The sequence below is a fragment of the Pomacea canaliculata genome, linkage group LG5 (assembly GCF_003073045.1).
Source record: "Pomacea canaliculata isolate SZHN2017 linkage group LG5, ASM307304v1, whole genome shotgun sequence".
In the NCBI taxonomy this organism is placed as follows: domain Eukaryota; kingdom Metazoa; phylum Mollusca; class Gastropoda; order Architaenioglossa; family Ampullariidae; genus Pomacea; species Pomacea canaliculata.
Window position 1 is genome coordinate 6,914,106 of NC_037594.1, and position 20,654 is coordinate 6,934,759.

A 20,654-nucleotide genomic window follows, 5' to 3' on the forward strand; every position below is an offset into this window, starting at 1 on the left:
GCTTGAAGTGCCAAAAAATATAGATATACACACAATAGTTTGTTGATGTTTTACGCCGTGCCAGCAGCTAGAGCTATATCACGGAGATACACACAAAACTAAGCTACAGTTTCATCTTACTGTCTACTTACAATGTGTTTTTTTACAGGTTCTGATTCTTATTAGTGGTAGTCGTAGTAGCATATTGCTGTTATTGTTGCTAATAACGGGCGTGCCTTCTCCTCACGAGCGAGCTCATAACGTTTACAATGGAAAAGGCAATAAATTTCTTATATACCTCTGGCCAACGAAAACAAAAATAAAAAACCTCTCGTGCATTCTAACGTAGAAACACCGACACGAAAACTACACTCTTCACCTCATCAAACAGGCACAAGTGAAGCTATCAAGCTATAGTTTGCTTTTGTACACAATCAACAAGTTTGTTGTTGTTTCATGGCCTAAGAACCAACTTGATCTTGCGGGGGCACAGAGGACAGAGGCACTGCGTCATAATGAAAATGCTTCATGCACACGGGCACATGAATCCGGTTCTGGGCCGAATGGGCTTTTTTGTTATAATTTAATAAGTGTGGGTGTCTTTTCGGTGACCAGCTGGGTGCACAGAAAGGAGTCAGGGAAACATCATCTCCACTACAGCGACAATTTCCCCCCTTCCAGTGAAGAAACCGAACAAACCATGGACTAAAGCAAGAATGTAAAGGTAGCGACCTCGACCAAGCATGTGCGAGAACTTTCTTACACAAAAACATGGATCAGGTAATTGTGGTCTCTCTCTCTTGTTTACAGGGCTGCTGCTTGGCTGTGATACATCCTTAGCTGCTGGCTCGGCGTAAAACACCGACTCCCTACCCCCCTCCTCCTCTCTCTCCCCCACACATATTGCATTTTTTCAATCGCAACAGATTTTCTGAGGTTCCATTATAGCATAATTAAAATATCCCTTGCTGTGTAGAACGAATAAAAAAAATCACTTATTTCGTTGTTTACAATTCATTACGATGCCGGCTACAACACGCAGGAACAGCGCCAGCACTTGAAGGGTTAACCGCCACAGATGCAGATCGGGAATTCAGCCAATCAGCGACATGCGCATGTCAGGAACGATTTTTAACCTTTCACTGGCGAGCGTTTTACTAAGAGAAGATGCGGAGTCTATATATATAAGTGGCGGTGGCATCGCAGCAGAGGTGCTGCTCTTGACTCTCACATCAGGCGCATTTAGCTTGCGTGAGGCATCCAACAGGTGGTTACCAAGTGCTGCTTCCTTTTCTGGGGACTTCCTACCGTTCGTCAGTCATGGTGAGTAGGACACAACACATTTGCTGATTTCTAGTGCGCATAAATGGAATTGTAATTAGTCGTGGACGAGGCGGTCGTTAGCTAAATGCGTGTCAAGTATGGTGAAGGTGTCATTTTAAGGTCGGAGTATCTTGTTATGTTCTCTTAGGGGATTATCTGCTTTACTTGTTGTAAGAGATGAAATTTAATCAACGTCTAGGTTGTTGGGGTTTTTTTTTTTTTACATGTTCTCACGACCACCACCTTAAAAAATCATCATCGTTGTAAATTTTTTTTTTTCTAAATCGAATTGCACTTTTATTTTGTTAGTACTTAAAGTTCTTGCCACTTTACTATGTGTGACCTGAATTCTCCACACTATAAGTAGTAATTAAGCCAACTAGAAAACCACATTCTGTTTGTCGTGGGTGTTTAATATCGTTATCAATGCAAGAGATTCGAAGTATTTACGCTCTGAATTTAGCAATAACAAACAGTGGTCTTCAGTTGCGGTCAATGTCTCGTGAAGATCAAACATATGTTCCACAAGTTGATGGGATTTGTGCTTTTGGTGTGGCTGCCGTCCCCGAGTCACCGACTAAAAGACAAGGCTGCTATCAGCACTACACACAGCACGCAAGCTCTCGGTATCTAATTGCGTCTCGTTACTCAGTTTCGCTACTTATCTGGTCATGTCGACCACGGGTCGAGCACACGTCGGTATGACACATCCTCAGTGCTGTTGCTGTTGTATTCAGTCTCGGTGTCAGCAGCACATCGTACACACGTGGGCACATCCACCCTCGGTTACTGTTACATCTCCTTGGCACAAACGTTTCGTCAGCAAGGTCACGTCTCCGCCATCTCGAACACTCGAGTTCACAAGGTCGTAAAACACGCCTTCGCGTTTTCACGTTGCTAGGCAACTGCCTTTCTTACACCGTAGCAACAACTGTTTTAGAAACACCACCGAGAAAGAAAAGGTGTTGACTATAGAATGTTTTTACATGTGCATATGTATTCATTTGAATAAATGCCCATGTGCATGATAAGTTCTGATGTGGAAAACTTTTATCGTTTACATCCTGTATTCACATTTACCGCGAGAAGGCAAAAAAAAAAAAAAAAAAAATTGCTCAGACTTAAAGCAGCAACCGTTGAGTGGGTTTGTTTGGGTTTTTCCCCCCTCTTTCTTTCTCCTTTATCAACGCATCCCTATATTCGAGATTTGCATCCAGATCCTGTTTACTCAGCTAATTGTACAATAGCTTTTTTATACAATAATAAGCTAATAATATTGTTTTGGGTATCACTAGAACTGCTAATATGGATAACACAGCATCGCCGATCATAGACGCACGGAGGTTCCCTATACACGCATCTCTAGGTAATAAAGTGATGCCTAGTACCCTGAACTGCACCTGCTCGGTCTAAAGTGTGTTGTCCCTTTTACAAATGTGAGCAAAAATTATCTTGACGTGGTGTTTCCTCTTCTTTCTTTTTTTCTCCTTTTCCTCGCTGTTTCGCGAAACCAAGAGTGCCTTGAAGTGGGTGGAAATTGGAAGTGTGGGGGCTGAGGGTAGGTAAGGAGAACAACTTTTCGGTGCTACGTGCAGAAATTCTCAGCTCTGTAAGAATGCGTGCGGAGTAACTTGTTGTTGCCCTGGAGAGGTGCCAATGGCGGCAGAGCGAAGGGCCGCCATGTGGCGAGGTTGCGCTATCTCGGCGCAGTAGCAAGTATCAGCTTCGATGTGCTCCGACATACATTTGGAGGTCGCCGACAGTCCTCTGCCCCGAGTCGCAAATAGCGGATGTCCAACTTGGGACGATAGTAGCTGCTGCTGACTGATAATGTTGATGATGATCACGGGTTGGGCCTTTTTTTTTTTTGCGTCGCCACTGATGTACTTCGGCTGTCAGTGCAGCGGTGGTGATGCAGGGACCTTGAGGTGTTTTTAACCCTCTCGCGCCATCATCAGGTTGGTGGATAAGGCGCACTAGGCATGCGCACTGCACGCATTTAATACATAGTCAGATGCATAGTCTTGGAGTCGGTGCCAGAAATTAAGTTTTTCTGTTTGTGTGTCACAGCGACACTGGTCCTAAACAATTTACCGTGAAATCCATGTTTCTATGCATATCAACGATACTACGGATTCACGAAACTCATATATACGTAATTACTAGCTTGCTATATAACGCGTACATCTTGCTCATCCAATCTGGGAAGACGATGAAAGAAGAAACGAAACACGCAAAACCAGTTTATGATGTTCTTGAGGGTTGATTCTCTCTCCCTGTCCCTTTCCCTCACACAAACATGCATACATGCACGCGCAAACACACACAGAGCAACTTTTGCCGTCCAGGAACTGAATTGTTGATCAGCGGTGTCACGACCAAAAGGAAATAACACAATTGTTTATTTATGACAACAACAGAGTGGCCCGTACACAGCTGCCAGTGCGCACATGACTTGGTCAAAAGCCAAAGTCGTTGTCATGAGTCAAATATTAATAGCTATAATGTAATTATATCTACTGACTCTTACTTTTATGACTGGAAGGAAAAAAGAGATAAGAGGTTATGCTGCAATATTTATTTGGAACCTTCGCCTTTGGAAGAGATTTTTTTAAGAATTCTACGTTGGATGCCTTAGCCTCATTTTGAATAATGCAGAGTCAGCCTCAGCTAGTTTGTTGTGTACGTGCCGAAAACTTTTGGCACCTTTCTTCCACATATCTCCTTACGAGCAATCTAGCCGTTAAACGCTAAACAAAGAAGGCGCCTTTTTGGTATGTAACTGATGCTGCAGGATAGCCATCCTCCCACTGTTGTCTCTGCTGCCCTTCTTGTTGTTGATGTTGCATGACCTTACGACATTCCTGACCTCTGGTTGTTAAATGCTAAACAAAAGGCGCGGTAGAGCAACACGGTAGGACTGACGTTGCAGGGGAATGGTCGCATTCCCACTGCTCTTTGTTGCTCTTCTTGTTGCTAATGTTGCGTGACATCACGACATTCCCGACCTCTAGTAAGCTGACAACAATATTTTGCTTTGTGTTCTCAGCGTGAGTGCATTTCAGTCCACGTGGGTCAGGCAGGCGTGCAGATCGGCAATGCATGCTGGGAGTTATACTGCCTGGAACATGGCATTCGACCCGACGGCCAGATGCCGGAAGAGTCGGTCCTGAGAGGAGCTGACGACTCCTTCAACACCTTTTTTAGTGAGACGGGGCCAGGTAAACACGTGCCCAGGGCGGTCTTCGTGGACTTGGAGCCCACGGTTGTCGGTGAGTGTAAGGAACCAGTACGACTAAACAGGACAAAATATAATGTTTGTATCTCAAGAACAGAATGGGGAATTGTTAACTCAGATTGTGGGGTCGAAGTTGTTCTGAAACTCATTTCGGTCCTTAAAAATACTCTGTAATAAATCTTTACGGGTTAGGTTAACCTGTCTGTTAAACACCCGTCTATATGACTAAGATAAAGGATACATGTATGGCAGGTTAGAAGAGACCGATGTGACGTAATCAAATATCATACACCCTTCTTGCTGTCATCTCCATCTCTCTCCTTCTCTCACTTGACAGATGAAGTGCGGTTGGGTCCCTACCGTCAGCTGTTCCACCCGGAACAACTCATCACGGGTAAGGAGGATGCCGCCAACAACTACGCCCGCGGCCACTACACCATCGGCAAGGAGATCGTCGACCTGGTGCTGGACCGCATCCGCAAGCTGTCTGACCAGTGCACAGGGCTGCAGGGCTTCCTCATCTTCCACTCCTTTGGCGGCGGCACCGGCTCCGGCTTCACCTCTCTCCTGATGGAGCGCCTGTCCGTCGACTACGGCAAGAAGTCCAAGCTGGAGTTCGCCATCTACCCGGCCCCACAGGTCACATTCTGCTTCCAATTTTGATTTATGTGAAATTGTAATAATTTTAATTTTTAATAATGCTTCCCACCCACCCACCAAAAAAAAAAAAATCACGGCGCAATCATACTCGATGTTAACAGACCGTTCTATGAAAGCCGTGTCGTAATCGAGTGACCATTTACGATCTAATACTGAATTAGTGTGAGGTTCATTCTGAACTGAATGCCGGTCAGCCATTTTGGATTCGTGTTGGTAGCTGATCTAGGTTTTAGATTTTAATTTTACGAAACATTTAGCTGATACACAAAAGCTGTGTGACCATCACACTTTTACCTTATAAAAGAGCAGGCTTGTCGACACTGAGTGATATTTTGAGCCTTTTTTCAACTTGAATATTTTCTTCGTTTCTTTTTCACGTGAGATCAAAAGACGTTTTTTTCTCGTTTCCCTTGACACGAGAGTTCAGCCAATCGGCTGCAAGAAACGACGAGCAGACGACAGGCTTCTGTAGTACCACGGGCAAAATATTAATTAATTAGTTCGTGGAAGCACTTAGTCGGAAGCTTTTCACCCAGAACCTATCGTTCACGATCGTGAGTGAACTGGGGTTTTTTCCTACCTGAAAATGCAAAACTAAAATGGGGTTGCCGCTGATCGCTGATCCTCCTGAACCAGGTGATTACCAGACTGACACGTCGTTGAGCTTTCACATAATAATAGTTGATCCACGCCGACCCATAACTCATGTAGCAGGCCATAAAGATCGAGCATAAAAGTATCAAGTGCATTTCATTCACCTTCACTGCCCTTCTAGTGTCAATATAATTTTTTGAACTCATCCTTAATTCTCCCGGTGTGTCATCTAAACCAGTCGTGATTGCAGTAGTTCTTTACCTGGAGTATTTATGATGACACTCAAGTGTAACGGCTATCCATAATTTTATATATCTCACTCTGTCATCTGAACGCAATCATGTACAGGTCAGGTCAGGTCAGTCCCATGCCCGGTCCGGGCGTAGGGGGGACCGTCCGGCAGCAGCAACAGACAGAATTTTCCACCCGGTCCTGTCTTGAGCAGATGAGAGCAGGTCTGGCATCTCGCGTTCGGTCCATTCTTTAATGTTGGTGACCCAGCTTTTCCTCGGACGACCACGACGACGGCTCCCTTCGAGGGTTCCTTGTAGGATCGTCTTGGACAGGGTGTTGTGGCGGGTGACGTGACCGAACCAGGCGAGCTTGCGCCGCTTCACTGTTGCCAGAAGGGCTCATGTGGGCCCACGAGGGAGGTTACGGTGCTCCGTACGTATGCGTTGGTCTTGTGTTCGCGGTACGAGATGCGGAGCAGCTTCTCAAGCACTTGTTCTCAAAGGCCTGGAGCTTCTTTTCCGTTGCGGCAAGCAGCGTCCAAGTCTCGCAGCCGTAGAGTAGGATTGACACTACGAGGGACTTGTACAGCCTGTGCTTGGTACTGAAGCTGATTTGAGTTGCTTCGCCAGATCCTATCCAGCCTGGACATTGCGGATGTTGCCATACCAATCCTGATACGGATCTCTGCTGTACAGCAACCATCTCTAGTCAGGGTGGCACCCAAATACTTGAAGCTGTTGACCTCCTCCAGTTTCTGGCCGTTCATGACGATGTTGCTGCTGCTGTCGGTGGTGGAAAATAATCATTACTTTGCTTTTTTCTGAGCTTATTTCCATGCCATAGGCCCCCGCTCGCCTGGAGAGTCTGTCCGTCAAATCCTGAAGTTCGTTGTTACTGCCTGCCATGAGGTCAATGTCATCTGCAAAGCGGAGGTTGCACAGGGGTCTGCCACCAATGGAGATTGAGGTAAGGTGGTTGTGGAGGGTGTCTTGCATGATTTTTTCAAGGAAGATGTTAAAAAGGATGGCAGAGAGTAGGCACCCTTGACGGACCCCGATCGTCATCGCGAAGAACTCGCCTAGTTGGTTGTTGAGTAGTACCCGCGCTGGGGCGTTCTTGTAGAGTGCTGCTACCATCTGGATCAGTCCTCCTCTATGTTGAATGATCTCATGACCTGCCAGAGTCCATCGTGCCAGACACGATCAAAAGCTTTTTTGAAATCGATGAAGTTATGTATAGTTGACGTTGATGCTCCAGGTGTTTTTCTATCATAACACGGCAGTTAAAGATCTGTTCTACCGTGCTTCTTCCAGCCCTGAAGCCAGCCTGTTCTTCTGCCAGCAGTTCCTCTGCAATAGGTTTTAAGTGGTTGAGGATGATTCTGAGCATTACTTTGCTTGGGTGACTTATCAGACTGATGGTTCTGTAGTTCTGGCACTGCCTCAGGTTCCTTTCTTAGGGAGTGGGATGATGATAGACTGAGCCCATTCTTTTGGCCATTTCTTTTCTTCCCATATCTTTTGACACAGTGTGGTGAAGGCCTTGGTTGTTGCGTCTCCTCCATGCTTCAGCAGCTCAGCAGGTACGTTGTCCACACCAGGTGACTTTCCTCCCTTCAGACTGTGCATAGCTTCTCTCACCTCATCAGTGAGTACTGGCAGGTCTTCAGCCTCTCTTGACCCAGTCTGGTGATGCTGGAGAATGCTGGTGTCTGGCTCGATCTTGTAGTTGTACAAGTCTTGGCAATATTCAGTCCAACGACTTAGTACAGCAGCGTTTTCTGTAAGGAGCTGTCCGGCGCTGTCTTCGATGACTGTGGCTGGTCGCTGCTGAGTCTGGGTGAGGGCCTTCAGTGTTTCATATGCCTTCTTGCTGTCTCCGCTTGCCATGCCTATTTCCACGCTGCAACACTGGTCTTCGATCCAATCTTCTTTGCCTCCTTCATCCTTGTTCTGATCTGCTGGTTGACAAGTCTGTACTTGTCTGCTGACGTCGGGTCTCGACCTCTCCCTCTCTTCAAGGCTCTCCTTTCGTCGCAAAGATCAAGGATGTCGTCTGTCACCCAGGGTTGTTTGCGCTTCCTCTGCTTCCCCAGCACTTCGTCTGCAGTAGAGAGTAGCACCTCTTTGATACTTCCAGCAAGGGCGTCTATGTCGCAGTCTATAGTAGCCAGGGCTGCAAATTTGCCCCCCACCTGGGCCTGGAAGATCCTCTCTGTGTCCGGATCTTTGAGCTTCTCAAGGTTAAATCGGATGCGAGGGCTCTTATTGTTGTCACGGCTCAACTTCAGTTTCAACTTGAGGCTAGTGAGGACGAGGTTGTGGTCGCTGCCTATGTCAGCGCCAGGAAAGGACCTCGTTTGTGCTTTGTTGATGCTTGATTTGAAACGCTGAGGCAGCAAGATGAAGTCAATCTGGTTATGGACCAGACCTCCCGGCGAATGCCACGTTACAGTTCTTGACTTCTTGTGCGGGTGGAGGGTATTGGCAATGGTGAGACGGTGACTCTGAGCGAATTCTAGTAGCCGTAGGCCTCTTGCGTTGGTGTTGCCTAGGCCAAACTTGCCGACTGTTCCTGCCCATTGTTGGTAAGCGTCAGGGCCGATCGTAGCATTCCAGTCGCCAAGGACAAGCAAGATGTCTTTCTTCGGAGTTTTCTTGATGATGTTGTCCAGCTCCTCGTAGAATTCCTCAACCTCTTCATCTTCGTGTTCTGATGTTGGGGCGTACACTTGTATAATGGTGATGTTGTGCGGTCGAGCAGAGATTCGGATGGAGATAAGTCTGCTAGAGACTGGAGTGCAGCTGATGACAGTTCCAGCCACCTCCTTCCTGACAATGAAAGCGACACCACGTTCATGCTTGATTTCGTCTCCGCTGAACCAGAGCTTGTGGCCTTCATCTGTAGTTGACTCCCCGAAACCAGTCCATCGGACTTCTGCAAGTCCCACGATGTCCCAGCGGTAACGCTGTAACTCGTGTGTGAGTTCTTTCACTTTGCCGCATTGAAAGAGTGTGCGAACATTCCATGTTCCGATAGTAGTCCCTTGTGTAGGCAGCTTAATTGTAGACTTGGGTGTAGACTTGGTACATGTACATGTACATGTAATCATGTACACGAACACATAAATTCACAATGCAAAAAATGTTGCTAAAGTAATATATCTGTCTTACACATCCTTTGCTGTAAAAACAAACAAACAAAGGCAATAAACAGAGGAGAAGTTACAGTTAAAGGTTGTCGAGTTGCTTGATGACTAAAGAGAACCTGTGTCAGACATGAAATTCGGCTCAAAATAGGCAACAGGTTGCAAAATAAAGAGCTGTTGTAAATTTTTCACTGAAAATGCGGAATTAATTTTCAGTTACTTGAGATAAATATACATTGATTGCTAACTATTGACGTTGCTAAAGGCTGCAGCCAATGAGAGAACTTGGATTATACGGAGTTGCCTATTTACCTAGCTTATTTTTTCGAAGCCTGAAAGGAGGTCTTGACCTCTTTTTAAAAACCTAGGTGAGAATTGCGATGTTCAAAGGCTTTTTCCTCACTTTTTCGTTCAGATTTTTGAAACTAATTTCCTTATAAGAATTAAACTCCCTAGATTCAGAATATTCTTGAACTTGTGTTTGAATTTATAAAAGGCGTTGGTATTCTGTGCTCGGTTTTTTTGCGGTGAACAGCTGTATGTTTTCCAGCTTTGGTCAGCCTGATCGAGTGGCCAAAACCAGCCTACTGCCTTGTTCCATCCATTCATGCCTTGTTCTTGTCAATAGGTGTCCACGGCGGTGGTTGAACCCTACAATTCTATCCTCACCACGCACACCACACTCGAGCACTCGGATTGCGCCTTCATGGTCGACAACGAGGCAATCTACGACATCTGCCGCCGAAACTTAGATATCGAGCGACCCACTTATACCAACCTCAACCGCCTAATAGGCCAGGTAAAGTGTTTTCCAAATAATCCTGTATTTAATAATAAAATAGCTTTCTTTACCTTTTCTTGTCTTTCACCTAGATGCGGTCTTCATTGGTGACACGATGTAAGATCAGCAATACGTTCCTCCATCTATCCATATTTTCTGTATTCCTTTGAATATGGCTAAATTTGCATCTTGCGTGTAAATTTTCGAGGGAAAGCCGGTGGCACACTGTCCAAAGTTCTGTTTTATGCGATAATGCGCTGACATCAATTGCGTAAAGACTACCTTTTCCCTTTCTCTGTGAGCATTCTTTTCCCACTCCCATCAAAAGTAGCTGTGTTATCACTCAGTCACATATTACGTCTCGATCTTGAGATAATGAGATAATGGCTACAAACCAAAGTGGAATAGTACCTTTGTTTATCCATTTTACAGGTGGTGTCTTCCATCACGGCATCCCTGAGGTTTGACGGCGCTCTCAACGTGGACTTGACGGAGTTCCAGACCAACCTAGTGCCCTACCCCCGCATCCACTTCCCTCTGGTTACCTACGCCCCAGTCATCTCCGCCGAGAAAGCCTACCACGAGCAACTGTCTGTGGCTGAGATCACCAACGCCTGCTTCGAGCCTTCTAATCAGGTGTGCAGGCCATACGTTTCCTATAATAGGTAGATAACCAAGACAGCTTCTTTTCCTGCGCTTAAACTTGCTCGTCACATAAAAATACTAAGTCCTCGATCTCCAACACTCAGTAATCCCTTTAATCCTAAAGAAAAATTTCGTTTAGTTAACAGCAAGCATTTTCTGCATGCTTTCAAATGAATGTCGCAAAATTGCTGAGTGTTTAAATAAATCCTTTACATAAGATCGTATCCTGCCCAAACAGAAGTAGTGCTGTCATGTCATGCTACTTTGACAGGCTGGATGGTTATCGCAGGAAATAATAATAAGAAAAGTTTGCTGACTTTTGTCGTGGTGGTGAGACGGGGAACTATTTTCTGTCCCTCTCACATGATCTCCCTTTTCCTTTCAATCTGTAAGTGGAAATGGGGAAGAGAAGGATTTACGATTATTGAAGAACTAAAAGGAACAGCTGTTTCCCGCTGTAGGGCTGGCCTTGTAGCATCACGAACTGACATTTTATTGCTGCAGATGGTGAAGTGTGACCCTCGCCACGGCAAGTACATGGCCTGCTGCCTGCTGTACCGCGGTGATGTCGTGCCCAAGGACGTCAACGCCGCCATCGCCACCATCAAGACCAAGCGCACCATCCAGTTTGTCGACTGGTGTCCCACCGGCTTTAAGGTGATGATCCGAATGACCTGAATGTTACTTCAGCGAAGTCCACTGAGAATTATCTCAGATGTTTTGAATGTCAAACTCTTCCTTGTTCTCAGTTTAGTTTCAAAGTACTTTCCCGTTTGGGAACTTAGATTAATTTCCTGTTGTATCGTCCATGCGTTCTTTTTAATGATCCATGTGAACACGATTCTGGTCCACTAATTCTTGTTGACGACTTTCCTACCTCGGACTGTAACAGTGTTTAGCTCTTCCCACTATGTTTTGTGACTGGCCGAATTATTTAGTCTTCTCACACTGGCTTCTAAAGTATGGGTCGAAGTACTGGTTGCCTTACTGGCTTCAGAGTTGCATCAGGTTTGTCACGCACGAGTATGCGAGAGTTTGAACTTAGTTCATCCAGAGTAGTGGAGAGTCGAAATTAATACATTTTGTCGCATTGTGCTTTTTGGCAGAGGAGTAAAGTGGGGTCGTTTTTTTTTTCTTCCGTGACGAACAGGTGGGCATCAACTACCAGCCTCCCACGGTGGTACCTGGCGGCGACCTGGCCAAGGTGCAGCGCGCCGTGTGCATGTTGAGCAACACCACGGCCATCGCCGAGGCCTGGGCTCGTCTGGACCACAAGTTCGACCTCATGTACGCCAAGCGCGCCTTCGTGCACTGGTATGTCGGGGAGGGCATGGAGGAGGGCGAGTTCGCCGAGGCGCGCGAAGACCTGGCGGCCCTGGAGAAGGACTACGAGGAGGTCGGCCTCGACTCCGCGGAGGTCACGGCGGAGGACGGCGTTGAGGAGTACTGAGTGACAACAACGACAACGCTTCTAATGCTTTCAAACCATTTGAGAAAGAAAACCAAAGCCATTGGAAACAAGGCATGAAACAGAAGCACATAAATGTTACGGTCGAGTGATGTGAAGTTAACCGTAGGAGTATATTGATAATGCGGATCGTGAAGTCATGCTCCCACCATACGTCTGCATGCTTGTGTAACAGTCATTTGTGACAGCTTTGTTGTTGAAAGGTCCCGCACTGAAACATGTAAGATAGCTTTCCTGCAATATTTATATTGTCCTATATTTATACATTGCAAAAATAAAGAAACTCTCCTACATGACTTAATAAAAATTTAATATATAGAAAGCTCTAAGATGTTATTTCGCTTTGTTGAGGTTCCTAACTAAAAGCCAGACGATTTGCCACTAATAACATGCTAAGGCACAAGAGGCAAGACCATTAAAATCATCTCGAAGCTGTCATTCTCCCTATTTGTTTAAAATTACTATTTTCATAGCAGTTTTGCCTCACGTGATCCATATCTCAAAACAATCTCTCAATTGTGAAATGTTGCTCAAGTTAGTTGAGCTCTGTCACTGTCCTAGACAGCAGATTTCATGGGAGCTGCAGTCCAAGAATTGCAGACCGGCCATGCCCATTATGGGCGGACTAATTTGGTCATTCGCTGATCGAATTGTAGATGTGAATAGATTTTCTCCACAGATTCAACGGAATTTCATAATACATCTATCTTAGATGGAAATGTGTATTTCGTACAGTGTGCACACCACAAGCACTTCACGATATCGGAGCTTTTCGATGCGATTTAAAAAGGGGAGGAGAAACAGCTATTTACCCATAACGATCTCGTGTCCACTTCACAGTCCTCATCATCTCACCACCTCCATCTATCACTTCCAGAAATAAAGCAATGGCAGTCTTACCTCCTAACCACCCAGTCGGGGCTTCACATCAACCCAACGTACGATCATCGAGTAGGTAACGGTCTAATGGTGATGCTGGTTTTACAAACTGACGGTTATGCCATGTTTGTGGCTGGACCGAATGGATGAGCATGAAACATCAGCTTGTTCTACTTCCGAGTGAATGTGTTTACCGCAAGACCGCCATGTCCGTGAATACTACGCGTTAGGTGCACCTTTACCTAAAATACATCGAGTGTAATACGCGTGTCTGTTTTTATCCAGAATTGTTTTATACAAGTCGGCGCAACTTCTGAGCGAGTTATGAACCTTACCTTTCCTGATAACCGGGGTTAGGTATCACTCATGTTGATTATCATGGGGATGGGGTACGCCGAGCCAGCCACTATGGCTATATCACGGCAAGACAGCCATCCCTATAAACAGATGCCACATACAGAGAATGAACAGCGTGCCCGAGACGAGAGCTGAACCCAGGACATTCACCTCTCGCTGTATTGGTGACAGGCGCTAACCGGACCGCCCTGATTATCCGGGGAACTCGGATAAAGATGGCTAAAGTTGCAAGACTAAACTGTTAAGCTCGGTTCGCGCGCACACACACATGTAGATACAAAGCATAACAAATGAAGTAATTATTTCTGCAGACTGAGATAGTCCGAGCATTCTTTATTACACATTGGTCTAGACACCCCGTACACATCTGCCCACCTGACCTCAGAATACCACACATTCATGGGTTCGCAATCGCTCGCACCACATACTGGGAAAACTGCACTGGCGCTATGTACCTCTTGCTTTCAGGCATGCAACCACACCAGGCGCGAAACAGATGTCCCTCATAGTCACTTCAAAACCGTCACACACCACCAATGCAGATTTGCAGATGCACCTGTACCCACGCCAACGCTCTCTCACATGGAGACGTTGCGCGAGTTGTTTTTCCCCCACTTGTCCCTCCCACATCCTAGTCAAAAGACATTAGAGGCGAGTATGAGACTCATTTCAGTTTTAATCTGAAGTGTTTGCACGACACGATTCAAAATGTTAATGGAAATCCTTGTTTGATTCACGTCTGTGTACATCTGACAGCTGTAGAGAAATGTTCATCTCGACTTCCAACGCAGAACAAAGCACTTCACAATATCTGCAGTCCTGTGACAGCTGGAAGCAACACGATCCAAAGGCTGTGTACAAAATCAAACTCTCCATATGATGTAGGTCTACGCACCGAAGGTATGGAATATATTAAACGTTCGTGTTTTGCGTCACTTTACTCTCTCACCAGTAGATGAACAAAATCCACAATAGTTGCATTTTATGGCAAACAGCTCATGCATATCGCACAATATTTTTAAGCCAGTTGTCAGCAGTCAAGATAGAAAAAACGCTGGTGGAAAATGGTTCCTTAGAAGTGAAAAGCGATGACTAACATGTGAAAAACTTTCCACTGCTCTTCTCCCAAACCTGTATAAGAAGTTTAGTGTGTCGCACCTCTCAGCCCACTCCCTTTGTAGTTTGTACAAGTGCCTAAAAGAAAAATAAATTGCAGTATAATGACCTTTTATATGAAGGTGAATATAAACCAAAGGAGAAAAAAATAACTAAAGTTTTGTACTATAAAAATCCATTTGGTATTTGAAGAAAAGTAATGCCTTTAAAGTGATTAAAAGAAAAGGCAAAAACTTTTAAACACTGAATAAATAGCTGTTGTGATTTAACTTTTGAAAAGATGGATTGTTTCAGCATACATGCAGACGTATGAGCAGTCTAATACTTTCCTTAAAGACAGCACATAATCTGAACACTTTTTCCTCCCTGAACTCTGCAAATGGACAGTGTAAATGGACACTCATTACTGCAATAGTTCTAACTACAAAAATAATTTGTCACCACTTTTCTGCAATTAGGCAACTGTGTGTCACAAAGCAGGCATTCAGAGATGAAGATCTCATGACTTTCACTTGCAGATAAATCAAAATCGAGCAGCAAGATAAAAGATGTTTTGGAATATGGTGAAGAAAGCACAAGGTGTCTCCTCTAATTTTTTTGACTGGAAGAAGTGCCCAAAATGGTCTGAACTGTACAAGTAACACAGTCATGCAGCGGAAACCTTGCATAACACTAAAAGGGAAACAGATACAAGTCTGTATAAATTGTGACGGGATCATTTAAAAACTCCATTTTCATGTATGTTTGCCACACTTTCTCCGGGCAGATAGAAAAAGAGTGAATACTCGGAGATGGAAAAATTTTGAAAATGTCAAAGTGAAAAATACAACAAATTGAGTAGTATTTCATTCAGCGGGTTATGGAGACAGTGGTTTTTTTTTTCCATTATTTTCACGAGTGAACACCTGGAGAGACAAGGGGTAAATAGCTGTTCACAACTTTGAGGAACTTATCTGGATCATGCGCACTCTCTCTCTCATCTGTCTTTTTTTCATTCTTTTTGAAGCAATCTCATTCAAGCAGGTTACCTGCATATCATAACTGAAGCAGGGCCAACTTTTTGCACAAAGTATCGTCATGATGTTAAGCATAGCCTGTTCTTTTATCCCTTTGCCTAACTGCAGATCTTTCAAAGTCATCGTCCTTGGCTACACTGTCTCCAGCGTCATTTGGCACAGTCAAAATGGTGGAGCAACCATGCAAGTCAGATTGTGAAACACTTAGTATGTCAACACAGATTCCTCCTGCATATGCAGCATTTGCAGATGACATCGGAAGAAGAGCATGAACAAAAGTGGTGTCGGTAACATTAAAGCTTCCTTTAAAGCAGACAATACAAATATTTTGTACTTTTATTATATCACATCATTACACAATGATTTCAGGAACTCTGGTCATACTGTCTGTAAGGTGAGGTCCAAAGGACTCGCAGTGCTTGAGCGTATCTAGGAAATGAAATAATTAAAGAACTGTGAAGCCACAAAACGAAAGCAAAGTAACTGAATGCCAGTCAGCTATCTGGAGGATCTGTAACCTCAGAGTCATGGCCTTTTGTTTCTCAACTTCTCTTAAACTCATGTATCCACTTGTTTCTTTCAATCAAGGGCTGGTGCAGAAAGACAGAAGCTCGCATCCACACGTCTAGAAGCCCAGCTTGGTAGACAAAGCTCTTTGTTTTTCACTGTGTATGATAAGGACTTTGCAAAATTTTGCACATATACAACATTAACAGAGGTGACACAATGTTTATCACCCAGTCATCCATGGTAGTCTAAAATGTTTCATGAGACAATGCTTACAGACCAGGATGGTTTTTTTTACCTCTTCAAGGCTTCATTACCATAGCAGCATGGTAAATCTTGGAACTCTGCAAAAGGCTAACATGACACAACTGGATACTTGCAATCTTTGCTCTAGCTTTAAAGGTTTACCAGAGCTCAAAGCTTAGCTCAGACAGGTGAATAAAACTTATTTTTAAAAGTGCTTCCATTAATTAATACCAAAGTGCACTGATTTTATCCCATAAGCACAGTTGCATTGAATATCATGCTAGCCTCAACATCATTCAAGAAAGACAGCAAGGCCACAGTCAATGGGAGAACTGGGAGCAAACAAGACTTAAAAATATCCATGAATGATAACTACTGTAACACAATAACATCATGGCTTTGACCTTTTTTATATGCACAATGAGAACATCTAATGTTTGAAGGCTTGTATATCACAAATGGAATGGAGTTATTTGCTCAGATCTTTGGAATTCGTATCTGGTAGTGTTGTTTAAAAATAATTTTGCACTCTGGTAAACCTTTAAGGTATCAACCTAGGTCCAATGCCTTGAAGCTGTTACACAGACTACATTATTTCCTGGTGCACTGAATGCTGACTGAGAATCTCACTTCCACAATGAAGCCGAGTTTTGCAAACGATTACTTTTTTCCATGCTAGCTTGGAGCGAATCCTTTCTGGACGCCACAAGAGGGTGGGGAAAGACACACAAGCAGTGAAAGACAGATTAGTAATAGAAATAAGAGAAGGGAAATAGAGAATGAAATGAAAAGAAACAGCCATAGACAGCCAAGAGATAAAAGGGGTGAAACAGGGGAGGGAAATGAAAAAGGGGGATTGAAGGGAAAAAAGGAACAGATAAATGGAAGAGAGAGGCAATGTAAAAAATAAATAAGGAATTAAAAATAAATTGACAAAATCTTAAAACATTCACAGCATAAAAGCTTTCCCCCTGGGTTTGTTTTGGGTGACATCTTTACAGTCCTCATCACTTGCACACTGAACACTTTCTGTGGGTGGCCCTCAACTAGCCAACTTCTGCTAGAAATGTAAGCACAACTCTGATGAAACAGAATAATTCAGCCTCACACAGTCTATGACTTTCCTGCACCACAAAGATGTATCTTACAGCTGAATGGCTCCTCGAATTGCTGTTGTCCACAACTTATGTTGAAACAAGCAACTTTTCCACCTATTCACTCACCAGCAAGCATCTCCACAATCATGTTCAAGTGTTTGTTTTTTTGTAGTTTTTTTTTTATCACCCTTGTCAGATGCATGCGCACACAACATGCACATGAGCACAAATATTTATACTCTTGCACATTCATCACTCCTACTGTCTCCTGATCTATTGTCTACAGAACAGCTTTCTGTTTATAGGCAGTCTTTCAAGTAGCATCTCACTTATCACTCTATCAGCCTGTATTGCATACAGTCTGATCTTTCTCCCATTCTGACAGCACACTCCCATTCACACTCTCTAACTTCTAACATACACAACATGCAAGCAAGATGCTGGTTGCTCCTACAATAGTATGGGTATGCACAAACTTGTGCTACCACCATGGCACTCGCAATTTTAAAAATTCCAAGTGGACACAAGTAGCCATCACCCAATATGTGTGAATGTTCCCACACTGTGTTCCATGTTTTGTCACTGGTCATTTAAATCATGCACAACGGTTGTGGAATAACCAAAAATGCTGTCCTGCCCGTCTGAGGGCTCACTGATGGATCACATTAGTTTTGCAATACAGTTGGTGGCAAACCTTCAAGACAATCATCTGAGACACTAATTCAAAGTGTCCCATAAAAAGGGGTCCCAGAGGACCGCAGGGTTGAAGGCCCTGAAAATGGATGACTAGGAGAACTTGTCGCCAAACGTGAAAGACGGACTTTGTGAGACTGTGATTGTTGTAGGTGGCCCAGAACTACCAACACTGTTACTGTTTGTAACTTCACTGTTGTGTCTGTAAAGAACAGAAAACAAATTTAACAACCTTCAAACGATGCCACCAAATAGCACGTCAACAGCAAAAAGCAATCGAATAGCAAAGAACATTCCACATGTCTTTTCAGACAGTATGCAAGTTCTCCTTATTAAAAAAAAAACCAAAACAACAACAAAAAAAAAAAACATAAATGGTTTAACTCATGAGAGCTACAACAGCTGATAGTTTTGCATTAACCACACAGGAATCCTCTGGCTTCAGAATGTTAAAATATAACAAACATTATATGCTGAGTCATTATAAACAAAACCTGCATGTACCAATCATTATTTAGGAGCATTATTTTCAAACAGCTTCAGAGCAATTGTATTTCAATGCTAAACTTAGGGAAAGCTGTAAAGAATTCGCCTTAGCACAAAATGATTTAGCACCCACATAGCTTAAATGGTACGATAATTCTTCTCTAGAACATATAAACATAAACCCAATAAGCTAAGCACAAACTTTTTTTTCTTTTAAGTTAGAATGAATAATCAACTGGTACTACTAAATTGGGGGGGGGGGGGGAAGAAAAAAGCTCCATGACATACTTAGACCTAAGGGCTGCGGGTTTCAGATAGTCTTCATTGGCCATCATCAACACATCTGGACGCAACTCTTTTTTGTACTGCAAGCACTTCCTGATAAAATTCTATACAAAGAAAAACATGGGTAAGACAGGGCACAGTATAAAGTCAAGAAGCTTGTATCCTGAAATTTAGATTTCACAGACTTTGCCATTAATATGGTAAACCTGTTTACACCAAGTTTACACACTCTCATGCCCTTATCAAGGCTACGAATCCCTAGGCCACACAGTGAGAAGAAATGTGTCTGTTTCACTATTTTCTATAATCTCTGGGGGAGGGGATGCAACAAAATACTTTACCATTTGGTGGTGCCAAATCAAAGACTTCTTATATTCTGTAACAAACCTGCTGTTTATTTTCCTTTTTAAATCCTTCGGCTGGAAGGAAATAGAAAAGGTGGGTGGATAGTGAGTGACTTGCATGCGTGTGTGTGGGTTTCATGTATGGCCGCTTTTTCTTTGATGCAATGCCATCACTGAGAGACTCTGCTAGCACAGTGAAGATTAGGGTTGAGAAAGAGGTTTTAGCTTTCATTTTGTGTCCTTGGTCCTGTGTTGTGAAGTCCTGACCAGACCTGTTAACTCATTCAATACAGACGAATAGACAAAATCAAGCTGTAGCTATTGTCATAAACCTACTGTTTACTTTTTTCTTTTAAATGTGGGTAGGTGGCAAGTGGTTTGTGTGGGTGTGCGCATCTTACGATGAGCACTTTTTCTTTGAGGTAATGGTATCACTGAGGGGGCTGCATTTGTATAAATGGTGAAGGTAAGGTCTAAGGAGAAAAGAAAGCGATATCTGGTGCCTGCCTTGCATCCTTGACTGGGATGGAAAAGGGGGGATGGGGGGGGGGGGGATTTGGTGTTTTACGCCGTGTCAGCAACTAAGGCTATATTACGGCAAGCAGCCAGCCCTGTAAACAGATGCCACGTGCAGAGAAAGAACAGCGTGCCCGAGACAAGAAATGAACTCTGGGCAGCCAACCTTCATTGTATTGGTGACAGGCGCTAACAGCGCTAACCGTTGCGCCACCGGGCCGCTGACTGGGATGGAGAAGTCCTGACCAAAATTTAGAGTTGAAAGTTCTAACAAGAATTAGTCGATATGTAAAATACTCGCATAAAGCCTGTTGAGATAAGCCTGCCTCAGTTTTGATTTTTGTAATCTTTTTATGTACAGTTATGATTAAATTATTAGATTTTTAACAAATGTAATTTTCTGTCCAGGTTTTTTCCCCCTTTGTCTATGTTCATCGTTGGCAGGTGTGCCACATCTTATGGAACTTTAAGAGGGGTGGCAACTGGGAAAAGAATGTTATGTTTCTTTATTGGAGCTCCATATCTGATAGCAGAAGCTTCAAAAGCAGACTTGATACAGACCAAATTTTAATAAAAGACAATGTGATAATGGAGGGGCTTACTGTTTATATGTGTTAATGTATGATTAATTAGGCTAATCATTTTGTTATTTTTCTAATTTATTTCCTTAATTCAGGTTTTTGTTGGTGTTTTTTCCCCTCTAGTCCCAACATAGCTGTAGAGCTGTGACAGCTATGAAGACATTTGAACCTGCAAGTGAGAACTGCGTAGGAAGAGTCAGAATGAGAGTAAATCATTCACATGAAAACTGATTGAGGTAAGTCTATCTCAATCTTGTTTTTGAATCTAAGTTTTTGGACAAAATATAAATTGGGTAATAATTGATTGGTGAAAGGAATTGGAAATTTAAGTTGAATAATAATTATATTCTTAAGGATTGTAATTTTCTGTTCAGGTTTATTTTTGTCTTTATGTGTTCTTTGTATACTGGTGCAAGGATCCTCCATAACTTCAAGAGAGATGCCAACAAGGAAAAGACTGT

At 43.6% G+C, this 20,654-nt stretch overlaps 2 protein-coding genes across 8 annotated transcripts in view; one reads left to right on the forward strand and one right to left on the reverse strand.

Moving 5' to 3' along the window:
* Nucleotides 1-1,107: 1,107 nt before the first annotated feature.
* Nucleotides 1,108-12,395, forward strand: LOC112563518 (tubulin alpha chain, testis-specific-like). Its single transcript, XM_025237455.1, has 7 exons — nt 1,108-1,302; nt 4,352-4,574; nt 4,878-5,179; nt 9,805-9,975; nt 10,390-10,593; nt 11,107-11,259; nt 11,753-12,395. Exons 1-7 carry the CDS (start codon nt 1,300-1,302, stop codon nt 12,050-12,052), a joined length of 1,356 nt encoding a protein of 451 aa, XP_025093240.1. The 5' UTR covers nt 1,108-1,299; the 3' UTR covers nt 12,053-12,395.
* Nucleotides 12,396-13,602: 1,207 nt separating this feature from the next.
* The window catches only part of LOC112563515 (serine/threonine-protein kinase tousled-like 2), a 30,826-nt gene continuing 23,774 nt past the window's right edge, over nt 13,603-20,654 (reverse strand). For all 7 annotated transcript variants that reach the window (XM_025237450.1, XM_025237449.1, XM_025237452.1 and 4 more), the window contains 2 exons: nt 18,756-18,856; nt 13,603-18,183 (listed from right to left, as the gene is read on the reverse strand). In XM_025237450.1, the coding sequence (XP_025093235.1) occupies nt 18,075-18,183; nt 18,756-18,856 (210 nt within the window). In that variant the 3' untranslated portion in view covers nt 13,603-18,074. The remainder of the gene's footprint in view (nt 18,184-18,755; nt 18,857-20,654) is intronic.

Bases quoted from the DNA above. Each gene is read 5' to 3' on its own strand.
- LOC112563518 (XM_025237455.1), top strand. The intron at 5,180-9,804 runs GTCACATTCTGC...TCTTGTCAATAG, and splicing joins CCATCTACCCGGCCCCACAG to GTGTCCACGGCGGTGGTTGA. The intron at 10,594-11,106 runs GTGTGCAGGCCA...TTATTGCTGCAG, and splicing joins GCTTCGAGCCTTCTAATCAG to ATGGTGAAGTGTGACCCTCG.